The sequence below is a fragment of the Dermacentor silvarum genome, chromosome 11 (genome assembly GCF_013339745.2).
Source record: "Dermacentor silvarum isolate Dsil-2018 chromosome 11, BIME_Dsil_1.4, whole genome shotgun sequence".
NCBI lineage: Eukaryota > Metazoa > Arthropoda > Arachnida > Ixodida > Ixodidae > Dermacentor > Dermacentor silvarum.
This window is the reverse complement of record NC_051164.1, coordinates 119,794,708-119,811,461: the sequence shown is the minus strand read 5'-3', so window position 1 is coordinate 119,811,461 and position 16,754 is coordinate 119,794,708. Positions and strand designations below refer to the sequence as shown.

The following is a 16,754-nucleotide window of genomic DNA, read 5'->3' as shown; positions in this document are numbered from 1 at the left end:
TCAAGCCCTGTGAATTCTGCGCCGACGAGGTATCACTGCAGATTGTGCACAAGGTGACTATATGGCGAGACCACAATCACGTTCACCTTTGCCCACTGTGACATCAGCACCACAAAATTTGTGCTTTGCAAAAGACAGCAGGCTATTTATAGAATTGAGGCTTAGATAACGAATCACATTTCCATCGTATTTGAGCCAGCTGCGGCGGCATCAGCACGAGCGCCAAAATCTGATTTTCGCATAGTAACCAGTGTTATGCACAGTCTTGCAGTTTTTCTTGAACCTCTTTCACCTTCAGTATGAATGTTTGCCATACCATGGCTGCTCTCGATATCATTTCGGTCTCTAAAAGGGATACGGACACAAAAGTTGAACTGTTGAAAATGACTAATACAACAAGCTGCTCTGAAGAAGGGAAAAAACATTATCCCCGTCGACGCTCCACGCAGGTGGTTCGTCTTACATGTGCCTTCCCACGGTTGTCGCTCGGTATTGATGCGTTCGTCGCGGTGGAAGGAAATGCTCAGACATTGCGGTTATAACAGCAATGTCGGTCGTGACACGCCGTTGCACATGTACATTTCCCAGAGACGAGAAGGTGCGTAAACTTTGGATACCTGCCTGTCAGCTATCATGCCCAGCCTGGAGACCTAAAAATGACTTCATTTACGCAGACCACTTCGTCGACGATGATCCAGCCCGGCTGTGCTGAAGAGCCTCGGCATGCCTAAAGCCTTGGCAATGCCTAAAGCCTGATGCTGTGCCCTCGGTCATCTCACGACAATGCAAGGCAGAAATTATCAGCAGTGCGTTTGAATAGAGGAGGCGAAAAGATGTCGGTACTGTTTTCGTTCACTTGCAGCCTTCTTGCGCAGTTGCTCACGCTGATGAAATAAACTACTATTCAGTCATCCACGCCGTGCTGAAGTACCCCGCAGCTGCCTTGTCTGTGTGCTCTCTCGAAAAAGCAAGTTTACAGAGGAAATGGCAAATAATTCTTGCACAAGTGTTTGGTGCAGAGCAAAATCCTTTGCGCTACAGTTCGCGAAAACCTGACTGGCACACGTCCACGGCTGCCTGCTCTTCATCGCTTGACGCGGAAGGTTCGTAACCGTAAGCGGTTATATTGAAGACGAGGAATGGTCCTCGTCTTCAGCCGTGTACTTATCGCTGGTAGAGGCACCAGAACTGGAATCCATGCTCGCGATAGCGGCGTCGGCGCGCTTCGAAAGACCGCGGCCGGCCGGCCAGCTATGCAACGAGGGTGTCGCGACGTCACACGTTCCAAATCCCGCGGGTCGAGCGGCGTGGCACGCACTCACAAAAACACCAAAGATAAAACGGCTCAAAAATGAGCTAAGTGACTACTACTTTTCAGTGTAATCGCACACTGAGGATTCATTTTCAGCATTTTCGTAAAATTTTCAGATTGTGTCCGTATCTCTTTAAGCCTATTCCCCAGCTACGGGGAAAGGCTTTGGCAGCACTCAGCACGAGTAGCAACTTTTGTCGCGACATCCTTCAAAGCTGTTGCACACTTCCGAAAATTGAACCCTTTTCAGTTCTTTTTGTATGCCGAACTTATGCTTTGTAGCAAACTGAATTTGATGTGTGCTGATCTTTGCATGCCCAAGCAGAAGACTGAAAATCCAGGGATGGCATATCGCGCTTATGGTCACGTGTTTCAATCTATGAATAAAATCGCGCATCAGGACAAGTCTTTTGCAAGCTTGTTTATAGTCATTCAGCACATGGAATAGCGGCAGTGCGCAAGCTAAAGAAGAGCAGCTTTTTCAATTGAAACCAAGATGGCTGCAATCGGAAACATAGAACGCCAGCCGTGCATTGCATAACAAGGCTCTTTTCTGTGCGTTATTAAAAATTCTCTTCACTGACATGACACAAAACACTATTACAACTAGAATATTGATCCAAGATATATGAAAATTTCCAAGATCATGAATCGGTGACTGTAAAGTGCAAAATTAACATTAAAAAAATTATATTTCCATGCTTTTTTCAGTCTTTAAGACCCGTGTAACCCTGGGTTAAAGGTCCCCTCACGAGGCCACATACCAAATTTTGGTTACACGCTGGAAGTTATTACGTGCCCTCTGGGGAGCATTCTACTGCAACAATTTTTCAAATTGGTTCATTAACAGCCAAGATTGAAATAACTGAACTGCCGCAAACTCATGATTTCAGGAGGCGAGTGTCACTGCCAACACACACACACTCTACTTGCCCCTGTAAAGCCCCTGCAAGTGAAATTCCGTCCCTGCGTTCTCCCATACCGGAGCTGGAGGTTCGCTGATACATCATGAGCCCTGCCTTCTCTCTTTTTTTTTTTCCCCTGTCGCATTTTTGCTGAGTGATGGTGTTGCACGCGAGCTGTTGCATTTGTCTCGTTTTGCACAGTGAATGATTTTGCCCGCTCTGCACGAGAACACCCGATTAGCACTAGAAGTCAGCGCCACAGTCACAAGCGCCGAGTGAAGAATTCTGAGGCATTACATGCTAAAATCACAATTCAATTATGAAGTGTGCCATAGTGGGGGAGACACCGGATTAATTATGACCACCAGGGAATCTTTAAACGTGCCCCCAATGCACAGGACACAGGCTTTTTTCATTTCGCCACTGAAGCAGATGCAAGTGAATCAAAGAGCACCATTGCACATTGGAACCTGGTAGAAAATGGCAGAAAATTTCACTTCACACACGCGACTGCACGACGTGGGAACAAGCTGATGAAACGACAGTACGTCCCTCTTGCTATGGCACGAAGTGAAACAAAGACTCGCCGACATTCGGTTTGTAGGTTTTATTAAATCTCGAAACTTTAAATCATCCATTAAATCAACAGATCAACCAAATAACTGATGTTGCCTTAAGTAATTCTCGAAGTCATCGTGTCACGACGTCATAGTACTGCAATTTATATAGGCATACTTGCGTGATAGACATCGAATCTCGCTGGGAGCGCGGCGCCCACAAGGAGAAGGGCACATGACGTTTGGTTTGAAATTTCAGCTGTTTTCATGGCGCTTAGTGGTGTAATACGTTGCAACACGATCGTTAGTGAGCACTGTATGCATTATGCTTGTCAGCTCAAAATGGCCAGAACCATTGAGGGAGCCTCTAACACAAATGTCATTTCAAAATACCATGGAGGTGTAAATGTACACCAAGATCTAATTCTTATCACTAGTGATTGTTCTGAATGTATGCCAGTGATATATATATAGTATGTATATATATACAGTAGCCGATCGACTTTGCGGACTTTGCTGGGAGTGAAAAAGAGTCCGAAAAATTCGTGCACCACCCCCCCCCCCCCCCCCTGCCAAGAAAAAAAAATTATGAGGCTTAGAGCGGCAAACAAAAATCTCGCATTGTCGCCCAAAAGGCGGAGCATCGATTGTGATAGCAAACTAATACGAAGCTATACGAAGAAAGGATGTTAGTTTTATCGGCGGTATAAAGGTGCAAATATGCGCTTACTAACTAAATAAGCACGGTGTCAAGCGTGCACAGGTTACATAAATACATCTCGCTCGATGACCATGGAAACTCGTAAAAACGCTGGAGTGAAAAGTGCGTCAAAAGCAGCGGGCAAATTGACCTTCGCGCTGTCTATTCTCTCGCTTCAACGCAAACGTCTAAAAAAAAAAAAAAAGAAAACAGCGTATACGAAGCTACTGGCACTCGGCGCAAGCCCTTTGTACTCATCGCATATCGCTTTGAAGATGAGTCCCCCGCGCACGCACACTTCGGCCACATAGCAAATCACTTTCAAGATACGGTGCCTGCGCGGCAGCTCCGTCGGCAGCAGCCGCAAGAGCTCAACGCACCTACAGTCTTCGTCGCCTTCTCCCTACCCGTGCCCCGCGAGCGAACGAAGTCCATTACTAAAGTACTATTGCGCAACAAAAGGACATGGATGGCAGAGAAGAACACACACCAAGCGCATGGTGTGTGTGTTCTCTACCGTCGATGTCTTTTTGTTGCGCAATAATACTGCAGTAATGGACTACCAACTTGCCCGGAATGCTGCTCTCATTACGAACGAAGTCAGCGCGCTTCCGACCGCCTTCCTCTCCCCCGTGTGCATCGCCGGCTCGCCCTCGCAAGCTTTCACCCGCACACAGCGTACGGCGCAACCGACACTAAAAAAAAAAAAAAAAAAAAATCCGCTTAAGTGATTATGACGATATTGCTGAGCTAACTGAAAAAAAAAAAAAAAAGCAAGTGCCCCCTTTTGGAACGTTTTGTCGGCCAAGGAAGAGAGGGCATGGCCTCCGAGACTGAGAGGATAGCGTGCGTCTACTAATCTTGAAGGCTATACAGGGGACCACGGAAAGCCAAGCCCGGCGAAGCCAGCGGAAAATCCAACATGGCGGCCCCCCAAGATCGAGTAGCGTGCCTCGGAGCGAGCAATTTATTCCAGAAAATCTAACATTGGCACCTAGATTCATCCGAAAAATCTCGCAAATATGCATTAGCTCTATGGGAACCCTAACGGTACATCTATGAAGTCTGGAATATCCAACAAGTCCGAATATATATATATATATATGGGCGTCTTGCGCTGGAGTTTGAGGTATAGTAGCAGCACCTGGTGGCGGCGAGAAAAGTTATATCTGGGTAGTACCAGGCTGGTTATATCTGAGCCCTGGCTGTGGCGAAGCACGTTTCTAGCCCTGAGTTTTACGTCGATTCGCACTTTTTTCGGCCCTGTTGCGAGTGCGAAAAGGCTCGTCACTTCTCACAGACCACACCGACCACGTTGCGATCTGGCCGCAGTTTAGTTTAACAAAAACAGACTCTCTGCGTGCCGCAATGCTGGAAGCAGAAGGAATCGGCGACGCCAATACGGAGAGACCTAGCTCAGCCGCGAAAAAGCGTCACCGTTGTCACTGCTGTGTCGTGAGCTGCCACGAGCAAGGAGGCCTGATTCCCAACATCAGAGTCTACCATTTTGAGGCAGCGCAGCAAGGCAGTATTGATTACAGCACATCAATGTTCGAGCGCTGTAATTAAAAGCTACATCAAGCGAGCAGCGCACGAGCTCGCGCTGCAGCGCGATTCGGACGCAGTACGTTACTGCGAGCTCATATGCATTGCATCAGTTATTTATCAGTTGCTTAAGGGACAGATGGCCGTTACTACAGCACAGGCATGACTACAGTCGAACCTCGATATATCGAACAGCGCGGCGATCGCGAAATAGTTCGATATATCCAGAATTCGATATAAAAAAATCAAGTAAAAAATGCGTCAAAAACTTGTGGAAAACAACCAATGAACCAATCATGATGCAGTAATTACTCACTTGAGGATTCAAACAAAGCATTTATTGCGTCGGCTTAAAATATTGAAAAAGGGTAGCCTGCTTTTTGTTGGCAATGGCGTGTTTGACGACTGCGTCCTCAATGTAATTCAGGCGATCCACAAGTGATAGGCCGGTGCCTTCAATCGTGCCGCAGTGGCGGCGCACAAGGGCCAGAGCTGCTATGACCTCAGCTGATGTAGGGAGCGGGGCATCATCAGCGCTTGCGGGATCCATCTCGGCAGCGTTTTCGTTTGGCTGCTCAGCAGTAACTTCGGCGACGATCTCCACATCCGTCAGCTCAGCTGTTGTACCAGTGCTGTCGTCACCTCCAACGAAGTCGTCGATGCACATGCTTTGCGGCTCGGCACCAACAAAGCTCTCCAGCTTGCTCCACGTTTCGGCGAGCTCGCTTTCTTCATCTGCGCATGCCAACCCAGCTTCCTCGGATTCTTCCACTGATGCCTCGTCAGTGCAGCCAGCGAAGCCCGCATGCTGAAAGCAGTTGGCTATCGTCGACTGCTTGACGTTATCCCACGACGCTTTCAGCATTTGGATGGCGCCCAAAAGATCGATCTTCAGGTCTTGGCCCATCCGGAGCTTGACAAGCAAAATTTCGATCAGCCGACGCTTGTAGATTGACTTAAATGTGCGAATAATGCCCTGGTCCAACGGTTGCAGCTTCGAAGTGGTGTTAGGCGGCAGAAATACCACTTCGATGTTGCTCAGCTGGGCATCGGTGTGGTGTGCCGTGCAGTTGTCGACAATAAGGCATACCTTCCGTCCTTGACGCGCCAGGTCCGAATCCCACGCCTTCAGCCACTTGACGAAAATATCCCTCGTCATCCACGACTTCTTATTCCAGGCATAAGTCACCGGAATATTGGGGCAGTTCCGCATGCACCTCGGGGTTTGGAACTTGCCAATTACAAGTGGCCGCAGCTTCGTGCTTCCATCCATATTGGCAGCCAATAGGACCGTCACACGGGCCTTGCCTTGCTTGCCCCCGTGGCACTTGTCCCCGCGAGTGTCCAGCGTTTGTCGCGGAAGCATTTGCCAGAATAGGCCCGTCTCGTCAGCATTGAAGATTTGGTTAGGCTCATACTTTGCGAGAACTTTGGGCCACTCGTGATCAAGCCACTTCTGAATTTCTTCATCATTGGCGTCCTCACTCTCTCCCGACACCGTCTTCCCAACAATGTCGAAGCGAGTCTTGAATCGTTGCAGCCAACCGCTGCTCGCACTGAAATTCTCGGCGCCGAGAATGAATGCAAAGTTCTGTGCCTTCTGTTGCAAGATCGGTCCCGATATAGGAATATTTCGGGCCCTTGCGTCTATAAACCACTTGTGAAGCGCCTTCTCAACATCTTCGAAGGCAGCTTTGCGTACACGGCGTGCGCCGGAGTGCTGACTCTTCTCGGCCTTGGCCTTTATGTTGCCTTTGTTTTTGAGCAGAGTACTCAATGTGCTCCTTGGTATGCCAAACGCTTCTGCGACGCTCGACTTCTTCTCGCCATTCTCGACGCGCTGGATTGCTTCTAGTTTAGCAGCAAAAGTCAGAGTCGTCCGTTTCTTAGCGTTTGCAGCCATCGTTACACACACCACGACGTGCGATAGGCCTAACTCCACACACACGAACACAACGAGGCTACGAGCGCAGCGATCGATGCGACCAGGGATGCGACGACGGGGAGGAGCTAGTCCAACAAGTGCAGTGCGTCGACCCGTCGACGCTGCAAGGATGCGGCGTGCGCACGCCGCTACGTTCAAGTGGCGCTCTCGGCGCCATCGATGTGTGCAGTGGTCGTAAACGCCAACCGCGCTGCCGCTAGTTTCGAGAGTGTTGCGGGAAAGCTCGCCGCCTGTCAACGGAGCGCGGGCGGTCTGGGGTGGCCGAGTTCGATATATCCATTATGCGTCAAACATCGTTCGAAATAAAAAATTAAAAATGCATGCGATTTCCCGCGTGATATAGGAACCGTTCGATATAGTCAATAATTCGATATATCCGTGTTCGATATATCGAGGTTCGACTGTACTTGTTTAGCGGCATGCAGTCAACAAATATTGCAGGAGGCCCACCGTTTCGCGGCATGCTGAAGGAGCGGTGCCGTCGCAGCGCGTACCGTCGTGCGCTCGAGCAGTTCCATACACGTCTGCTTATCGTTGCTGTGAATTCATTTATAGCAAGCATTTCCTCGCGTTTGTGCGCCTGAATCTAGCAGCGTGCAAAGCTTACCTGAAGTTCAACTTCATACGTGACTCGCTTCACTTGCCGATTGACACCGAGCTAAAACTTCGCCGCTTATTTCTTAAAAGGCGTACATGTATTCGGTGTTGCATTATTTCTTGCCTTTACGCAGCGTACCACCCCTGAAAAAAATCTGCGGCGCCCGATATTCGCTCCAAGCCGTAGTACAACACAACTGAAAGTGGCGGGTTCATATTGTAAACATGCTTTCAGAAATATACCCCCCCCCCCCCCCCCCGAGCTTGGTACTACCCATTGTTACACTCACTGGCTGCTTCTAGCAGGCGTTCGTAGAAGTGCACCGGAATGACAGGGCTGGCCAGCTCACGCAGATACTTCTTGAGGGCTCCCACCCAACAGGCCAAGTCGTAACCTGGCAAATCAGCATGGGGGTCCTGGGCCAGCCGCAGGGCCAACTCGTGCACACGGTCCGGCACACCTGAGCTCGCATACACCTCGTAGAGGTCGGCCCCTGTCCGCTGACACAGGGCCTCAACCTCACGCAGGCAGCGGGCCAAAACGGGTGGTACCTCGTTCCCTGGGTGGTCCCCCCCCAGGTCCCGCCACAGTGCAGACAATGCCAGCAGGGCTTGTCGGGGCCGTGACGCAGGTGGCCGGCATGCAGGTAGGCCTCGAGTGGCCGCACATGCCCGGTGGCACACTAAACCGCACTGGCGACACAGCAGTCCCTGATGGGCCAGGCCACGCAACAAATGTCGACAGCTGTCGCATTGCTCGAGTCCTGGTGGAAAGCTCCCACACTCCAGGTCATGGTCCCCCTGCGAGTTGTCAGTAAACATTTTGAGTTTAGCGTAATAGCCAGCTTAAGGGAATAGTGGAATCGATATGAGCATGCGCAGAACGCTAGCATACGCTAGCTATTTCTCAGATTTGATGTTACCATCCTTGTGTGTTTTACGTAGTTTAAATAAGAACATAGCATCCGAACTGCCAACTAAATTTGCCGCTGCTTTTGTGGAATTCTGCACCACGACGAAGGCCTTCAGCTTTCAAAGATCGAGCTGCAGTATTTTCCTGCCAATTGCACATCACTGATTCAGCTCTTAGACAAAGGGGTCATTAACAGCTTTAAGTGCTGTTGCTGCCGTCGCTTGATAGACAATATTCTCCCGGATATCCATTTTGATTGGCAGACGAAGATTGACACCTATCAAGCGTTCGAGATGCCTGCTGCGTCCTGGGAAGAAGTTAACGCAGAGACAGTCTCAAATTGGACTGTGAAGGCCCAGATACCTAAGGTCACCCAAGCTGGAGTCTGAACACCAAGAGGTACCTTCCAACCCACCTGATGTCCCCGAAGCATGGAATGCACTACATGGAAATATTTGGTGGAGTGCCGGACGACATCGGACTGAATGACTTCTTGCATGCAGATTATGGTGCTCTATCTACAGAAGAGATCTAAGAAGCGGCACTTATGGAAACCATTCAAGATCGCGGTGACAGTTTGTCAGATGCAGATGCACTTTTTGTGTGGCCTATCGCAAGGGATGATTTATTATTCACAGGAGTGCCGCGTAACATCATCCCTTGTGCAAACAAAGCAAATAAAGAAAATTTTCTGCTAAATATCTTTGAGAGGTGGGTAAACCAGGATCAGCCGCATTATGTTTTATCTACGCTAGTCTATTCGAAAACTGCATGTAACGAAAGCCTGGATATAATGAAAAATTGTCAACTTTCTTCGATTTTGTTACATCCAGGTTTAATTGTCTCATAGATAACCATGCGGAGTTTTTGAAATCACTTCTAGTTTCGAACGTGTTGAGGCCCAACTAAAACGTACAGGGTGGCAGCGCCACCTATCAACGAAGTCGGGAGATAGACGAGACGACGTATGGCCTCAGAGATTCGGAAATTTGGAGGCCATAGTCGACAGCTTGTACTGATTTCACCACGAATCTGTAGACATGGAAAGTACAAATACAACGCGCTCCCGCCTTTCACTGCACTGCCCCTCTCACTTTTCGGACGGACTCATAAAGCATGACTGATAGGTGCACTATGTATGCGAAACTTTAAAACTTTAAAGCGTCATCGAATAGGGGGTCCCGCACATAAACTACGCTACCACGTTATACTAAAACTCACTGTCTGCAAATTTAGCTTGCGGAACAGTAACACTATTTCCCTTAACCCCACTATTACGCTAACATTAAAGGGCTCCTCACCAAGCCACATAGCAAATTTCAGTTATATGCTGAAAGTTGTTACACGACCTCTAGGAGCATTCTACCGCAAGAATTTTTCGAATCGGTTCAGTAATAGCAAAGATAGAAATATTCAGGGTCGTGAACTCATGATTTAGGAGGCGAGCGCCACTGCCAAGAGAGAGACTCTCTCCACTTGCCCAGTCTAGCCTCAGCAAGCGAAATTCCTTCCCTGTGTCCTGCCATGCTGGAGTCTGAAGGGCATGACGCATGTCACCGGGCCCCACCTCGTTCTTTCTTTCTTGCTTTCGCGCAGCATGGCGCACTTCCGGTGATGGCCTCGAGCGCGAGCTGGTGCATTTGCCTTGTTTCGCGCAGCACACGATTTTGCATGCTGTGCAGGAGAACACCAGACTAATGGTATAAGTCAGTGCGGTACGAACACTGAGGCAGACGCAAGCGGATCACAGAGCATGTTTGTGTGCCTAAACACAGTAGAAAATGACAGTTTTGTTATCAGCGCGTGCGACTGCATGACGCGGGAACGACGAAATGGAAGTACCTCTCTGTTGCTGCAGTGCGAAATAAAACAAAAACACGCAGACATTCGGTATGGTGCCCGCAAGGAGAAGGGATGAAAAGCATTTAGTTTTAAATTTCAGCTCTTTCCGCGGCGTGTAGGGACGTAACCCTTAGTAGACATGATCGTTAGCGCACATTGTATGCAATGCGCTCGTCAGCTCAAAATGACCAGAGCTGGTGAGAGGCCCTTTAAACTAAAACTGTCTAATGCCTGCTTGGCGAGACACTCCCAAAACTACTACAAGTTTCACTTAGCAGCCTGACCAGTACAGTCGACGCCCGATAATTCGAAGTCGCTTAATTGGAAATTTCGGTTAATTGGAAGTGCTCAGGTAGTATATTCCAATCTCTTATTGTCAGCGGGAAAAATTTGTATCTAAATGTGTAACTGCGAAACCTACATTCTGTTCAGTGTCTACTGTGTCTTATTCTGGTGTGTCTGGTATTGGAGAAGGAAACGAATCCACCGCTGTTAGGATTGACTTCATCATTTAAAAGGAGAAAAGGGAACTTGAGAAGCAAATCATTTGCTCGCTTGCTTATTGTGGGAAACTGCAATTGCAAGGAGTTCAAAAGGCAAATCATGACGTCGATACTTGAAGATAAACTGAATTGCTTTCCGTTGTTTATGACATGAGCGGAATCACTTTTTGGTTTTCGCCACGGATTCGTACTAACTATGGCTCACAAATGATCGCATATACATTGCCTACTCTTTTAAACCACCAACATTGTTTTCTATAGTGCTGCTACTGATAAGTTTTGATTTTGTATTGCCAAGTTTCTCGAAGTTTTGATAAATTTTGATGTCAAGCAGAAAAGTGAAGTATTTCCTTTTTAGTGTTAGGTTCCAGATGTTTAGTATTATATTTTACATGTATAGTTTTGTCATTGTATTCTTGTCGCATACATTTCCAGTTGCCCCAGTTGATGTACAATTATCGGGTACAGACTCTGTCAAGCCTCTTGTGGCTTTTGTCTGGGCCCCAGCATTTTGTGCATGCTATAAATGTACCATAATGCCGAAATAAAATGAACAAATGAATGAATGTACCGTCTTTAGTTCATCAAACAATTTTTCGTGTGAGGAAACCAATTTATAATAACGCATATTGTTGAGCTAGTTGGTACACAACTTCAAAAGCAAACTGAAGAAACGCAACAAAACAGAACAAAACAAGACGAATATGCTCAGTCTTGTTTCCTTCTGTCACTGTTTCCATTATAATTTGGAAAGCACTGTCTGCTTTCCAAATTATAATACCAAATTAATGAATTGAACGAATTAATGAAGTATATGCAAATAGATTGCTGAAGCAGTCCAAATTGCACGCTTGCGTAAACTGAGGATAAACTATAGATTAAATATATGTGGTCTCGAAGAGTTGAGACAATGCTATTGATTTTATTTCCGTAAAGGCACAAATTGTATGTTAAATTTCTAAGTACCATATTTTCTGGACAACAAATCATGTATCCCCCCTAAATTTATTTCAGTGCATCTCATACAACGGTGTGACTTATACATGCATAAAGCCATGCCCGCTGGTACTAAAAATACGAGTATTTTTTTTTTTTTATTTGAGCAAGCCAAGCCGCAGAGGCAACTCCAGTGATGTGCCCCTACGCCGCCTTACAAAATTATGAATACGCCTATGATGGTGACCCAGCGCTGCTGCTGGCAGAAATGGTTTTAACTTCTGACCGATATAGCTGCATCGGAGGACAAGGGCTTCGATGGCTTCGAGTGAAGTGCAATAAATGTTGGTTTTCTGTGCCTAAGAGGAGTGTTAGTAGAATATTTAGTAGAATTTGTGGCTAGTAAAAATTTTTACTACCTATTTCATAGCAATTTAGTGCTATGAAACTTAAATATTGTACACTTAAATAAGTGTACAAGCATGCAGAATTGCATCGGATCATCCCGATCAAGTTAATACATGCATCTTACACCCCAGTCAGACATATACAAATCTTTCCTTCAAAACTCATGTGAAGTTGAGGGCGAGGCTTATACAAAGATGCAACTAATAGTTCGAAAAGTACAGTAGAAACATACTGCTTTCTTGAGGCAATTTTTAGAAATATCAAGCTAATTGTTTTGACACTGCTTGGTAATACAGCCTCAACTGGTAAACACGAATGATTAACACATACAGCTTATGATCCCAACTAGTAAATGTCATCTGTGTGTTGTGCATTATTCCAGCCAAAAACATCTCGTCTTATGTGCTGTCTGACATTGAGATACTGCATTTCTTAAAACACCTTGCAGACTATGGCAGCCTAACTATAGTGCCTAGAATATTGTACTGTATTCACGGAGCTTGCAAAGTTGATAACTTGCCACTGTTGTAAATTTAGCTCACAATTAAATCTAACAAGCCTGTTATTGTTATTTTTTTTAAGAAAAAGAAAAGTAGCTTACTTACTAATTATAACTGAGTAAATGCAGTATATATACAACCTAGGAGCTGGGTTGCACTTCTGTCTTCAAATGGGATTTACATTAGACAAATTACAATGGTCAGATTGCCTGAACAAATGAGAATTCATTGGCTGAATGGAGGAAACTTGCTGTGTCCTGCATGTGTCCAGGGGACGTATTCTGCGGCGATCACTTTCGCCGCTACCATGGTCCCTCAATATTTTTCTGGTCACGAAATTCCGCCATCACTCTATGGGAGAGCTTGATATTTCGCATGAAGCTGGCGCGCTGCGGCGCCACTGCCGCTGAGAGGCCACCTTTCTCCGTGTTAAACCAGGAGAGACTGCAGATGCGGCCGGCGTGGGCTGAAAGTTTGGACACGTACTTTATATTTGTGATTGATTTTTAGGCAAGATCCGAATTCTGGCATTCTACAATTAAAGTGGCACGTTCGTCTGACGATGCCGTTCAGGTGTTGTGTGCCGGGCGGCCGTTCCGGCTACAAAGGCACTACCGAAAAGGTATCACTATTTTGCATGCCGAGTGTTCGTGGGCACTTCGAGAATTGGAAGCGAGCCATACCACAGCAAGAAACGGACGATTTCAGCTTCGAGTCTAAGTATGTGCGTGTGTGCGCGAAATCACTTTGATCCATCATCCATATCCGTACGGACGATTTCACGATAAACGGTGACGCCGTATCGTTGCCGAGGGACAAGCCGTGCCCCAGGCCTACTGCCATTCCTCGTGTTTTTCGACGACCTGTGTGTGTGCGTGTGTGCGTATGTCTGTGCGGGTGTGTGTGAGATTCTCAGTAGCCTATTCTGATTACAAGATTTGTTTCATTTATAGATGGCAAATAAAATCAGTACCTATTAGTAGGCCTCCATGAGAACATAGGCACATATGAAAACTTTGTCCTGGTTTAAACAATAAAATATTTATGACCTGTAACCATGATTGGACTGTCTGTGTGTTGATATTTATAGATGGCAAATTATTCGCATAGCCACTTAGTTTCAGTTCTTGCCTATGTATTTCGCATGCTGATAGCAACAGCTATTGACAATTCTAACATTTGCTTAAGGTTGCTACCTCAGCACTGTGCAGCTCACAAAAATAAGGGCCATGCCACAGAAGTAATTTTGTTTCCTGAAACAAAGTAGGCTTCCAGCCGTGATAAATGGGACGTTAGGAACTTAGTACAACAGGAAAAACCAAGATGGCAGTTTGCTGTATTAAAACAACTTAAAACAACTTTCAGATCTTTTTTGAGCTCTACACTACAGCAGTGCTCAGTGAAAGCGAAAATTAAATGTCATTTGTCATAAGAATTTTCGCGAGTTCAACGGCTACATTTGCTTCAAAGAAAGCTCGCAATTCACATACTATTAGCGTCACAGTTCGCCGAGGAGCTATGGTACTGAGTGCAACGGACCGTCAATCCTCGTCACTCAGCTTGTGGGAGTTAGAGATAAATAAGCGCAGTGCTGAGTCAGTCGGGCATAATAATCCGTTTGGGTTTTCATGGGGTATATTGACAACGAAAATCGCGTTTGAAAGCTTTGTCGCACATTTGGAATAATACGCACGGAAACTAACAAAGATTGCGCGATACATGGAAATGACAATACTTGCCTTCAAGCAAGCATTTCATTCACGGCTACGATCTTGCCGATGTACCTGTTCCAAACTAATACTGACGTCATAGAACATTTCGTTACGTGCGATTAGAATCTGTCACCATCGCCTGAACGGCTCGAGTGCAATCAGAATTCAGTAAAAGCACACGACCTTGAGCTCAGGTTGTCATTTACTGGCAACGTCACGCCGCTATAATGTCTTATACTTTGTACAGCGCATAAAAGTCGCTTAAAAGTTGTTAACCGAAGCCGGTTGGGCCAACTAACGACAGATTGCTCAGAAGAATTCTATGCCATCGTCTGCTGACACACGGAGCCGCCAACTGACCGAGATTGTTTACTTTTTGTACGCACCTTGATTTCGGTTAGAAAACACTCTCAGATGTTCAAGTTTGGATACTGTAACTGCTATGACAAAATAGAATGTAAATACAATCGAAAAGAAGCTGGGCTTTAGGCTGCAACACGACCACACCAGAGCAGAAAAAATACCGCTGCCGGCCTGCGGCGGCCACTCAGCTTGGTGGCCTTTCTTTTACTATGGCGCTTAGCGGCAGGTGCTGGCTCTATATCAAACTGACGCAGGAGTTTCGTGACCAGAAAAAGCTATTAAGGGACTATGTCGCTACTATCACCTCGGCGGTAGCCACATTGAATAATGCAAGCAACTGCTTACCCACGACGTCGGTATTTACTTCCAACATGTGCTTTTGAATGCTTGATTTTAATTAATAAATTATGATACAACTCATGTGGCTGTGAAGCACATTTTTGATGCTATTATAAAGCGACAAGCTTTGTTTCTGCGTCTGTGTGTCAGCCATCATGCACTGCCATAGGGGCATCAGCTAAAAATGGCGTCGCCCCTTTAAAATGGGTTGAGCCGAGTACAGACGAAAGCAACTCATGGTGCCGCTGTCAGATGATCCAAGACAGTCAATACAAGGCGACACAATGCACTAGCCGATCACCAGTCAACGAATAGTGCTGCACAAAACCATGTCCAAACGTCAAAACTGTCAAAACCATGTCAAAAAATACCATAAACCACTCTCTTATCTCAACTACACTTCACCACCAACCAACCGCGAAAAGACATGTTCGCTTATAGAACATATGTCGGGAGCACCCTACAACACTGACGAAAAATTGACGTAAACCGGAACTACCAGGCGGCGCTAATCATTTTCCGGTCTTGCTAAAACAGCCAATCAGTGCGTGCCTGATGGCGAAGGCATGGCCAAGGCGATACTATAGCCAAAAATGATCGCCACAGAGCAACATTCTTCAAATATTGATAATGTAACTTGTACTGGATTATACCATGGTCCTTATCTTGGAAGGGTGCACCATAGCCTCACGCCAATTACATTCCAGCAAAACCACCTGTTACAGGCAGCTACTGTTAAAGGAACAGGATTTTGTTTTTTGTTGACAATCAAACAGATGGCCAATTCAAGCAATTTTGACTGCTACTGCCTCCATAATATCTCGAATGCCTCCATGATTTGTCTATACTCGCAAACAACTTCGTGTGGCAATGAAGGGAAAGCTATAAAGGCAAAGCGCACACAAGTAAGAAAGGCTCCAGAAAAACACTTCATGTGTTAGTTTAAGCTCGGGAAATCAAAAGAAACATGTTATATTTACAACCTTTAAATAATACAAAATGCACCAGTGAGTTAAATCTGACTTATTTTTCTTCTTTACTCTTCTGCTTATAGGCAAATGCAAAATCGTTGCACATGCACAAGCTCCATTGATTATGTTCCAAGAAACTAACAGCGCTGTCAAATGCTGCCAGACTACTAAGCGCAATGTGAAATACAAAAGCTCCACTCACATAGCTTTCCCTTTCATACCCCCAGAAACTTGTCGGCAAGTATAGTTATCTGATATATGTTCCTGAACAGTACTTGCACGCTTACGATTACAGTGCTAGCAGTGTGCAACAAGATGGCCACTTCTCCGACCGTGTTGTATGAGTAATACGCACCTGATGAAGCTGGCTAGCAGCAGTAAGTGTTGGGGGTGAAGGGGCCGGCCGGCACAGCTCTGCCAAACAGCGCAACAAGGCATCCTGTGTGGCCTCCTCTTTGAGACCAAGGCTGCGCAGCCGCTCCCGATCCAAGCTGGCCAAGTCAGCTCCTTTCAACTCGTGCAGCGCTTCCCCACCGCAAGACAGCATGTTGACGGCTGCTAGCCACTCCAGTACGTTTTCACTGCTCCACTCGCTCAGGGACTGCATGCACACAGACATCAGGTTTGTGAGCAAGACCGCCACCACTGCAGTTGCTTCACATTGCAGCCACGAGTGGCACACATTCGCAGGGCAAAGATGTGTCAT

At 46.5% G+C, this 16,754-nt stretch overlaps 2 protein-coding genes across 3 annotated transcripts in view; both read right to left on the bottom strand.

The window, feature by feature from the left end:
* Positions 1-16,754, bottom strand: part of LOC119433196 (phosphatidylinositol 3-kinase regulatory subunit alpha-like) — a 143,347-nt gene that overhangs the window by 15,661 nt on the left and 110,932 nt on the right. For both annotated transcript variants that reach the window (XM_037700344.2, XM_049659248.1), the window contains exons 7-8: positions 16,404-16,649; positions 7,852-8,362 (exon numbers count right to left, since the gene is read on the bottom strand). In XM_037700344.2, coding sequence (XP_037556272.1) covers positions 7,852-8,362; positions 16,404-16,649 — 757 coding nt within the window. The remainder of the gene's footprint in view (positions 1-7,851; positions 8,363-16,403; positions 16,650-16,754) is intronic.
* LOC125941605 (tigger transposable element-derived protein 6-like) lies at positions 4,709-7,138 on the bottom strand. The gene has a single exon (XM_049659250.1). The coding sequence runs from the start codon at positions 6,920-6,922 to the stop codon at positions 5,357-5,359; it is 1,566 nt and encodes a 521-aa protein (XP_049515207.1). The 5' UTR covers positions 6,923-7,138; the 3' UTR covers positions 4,709-5,356.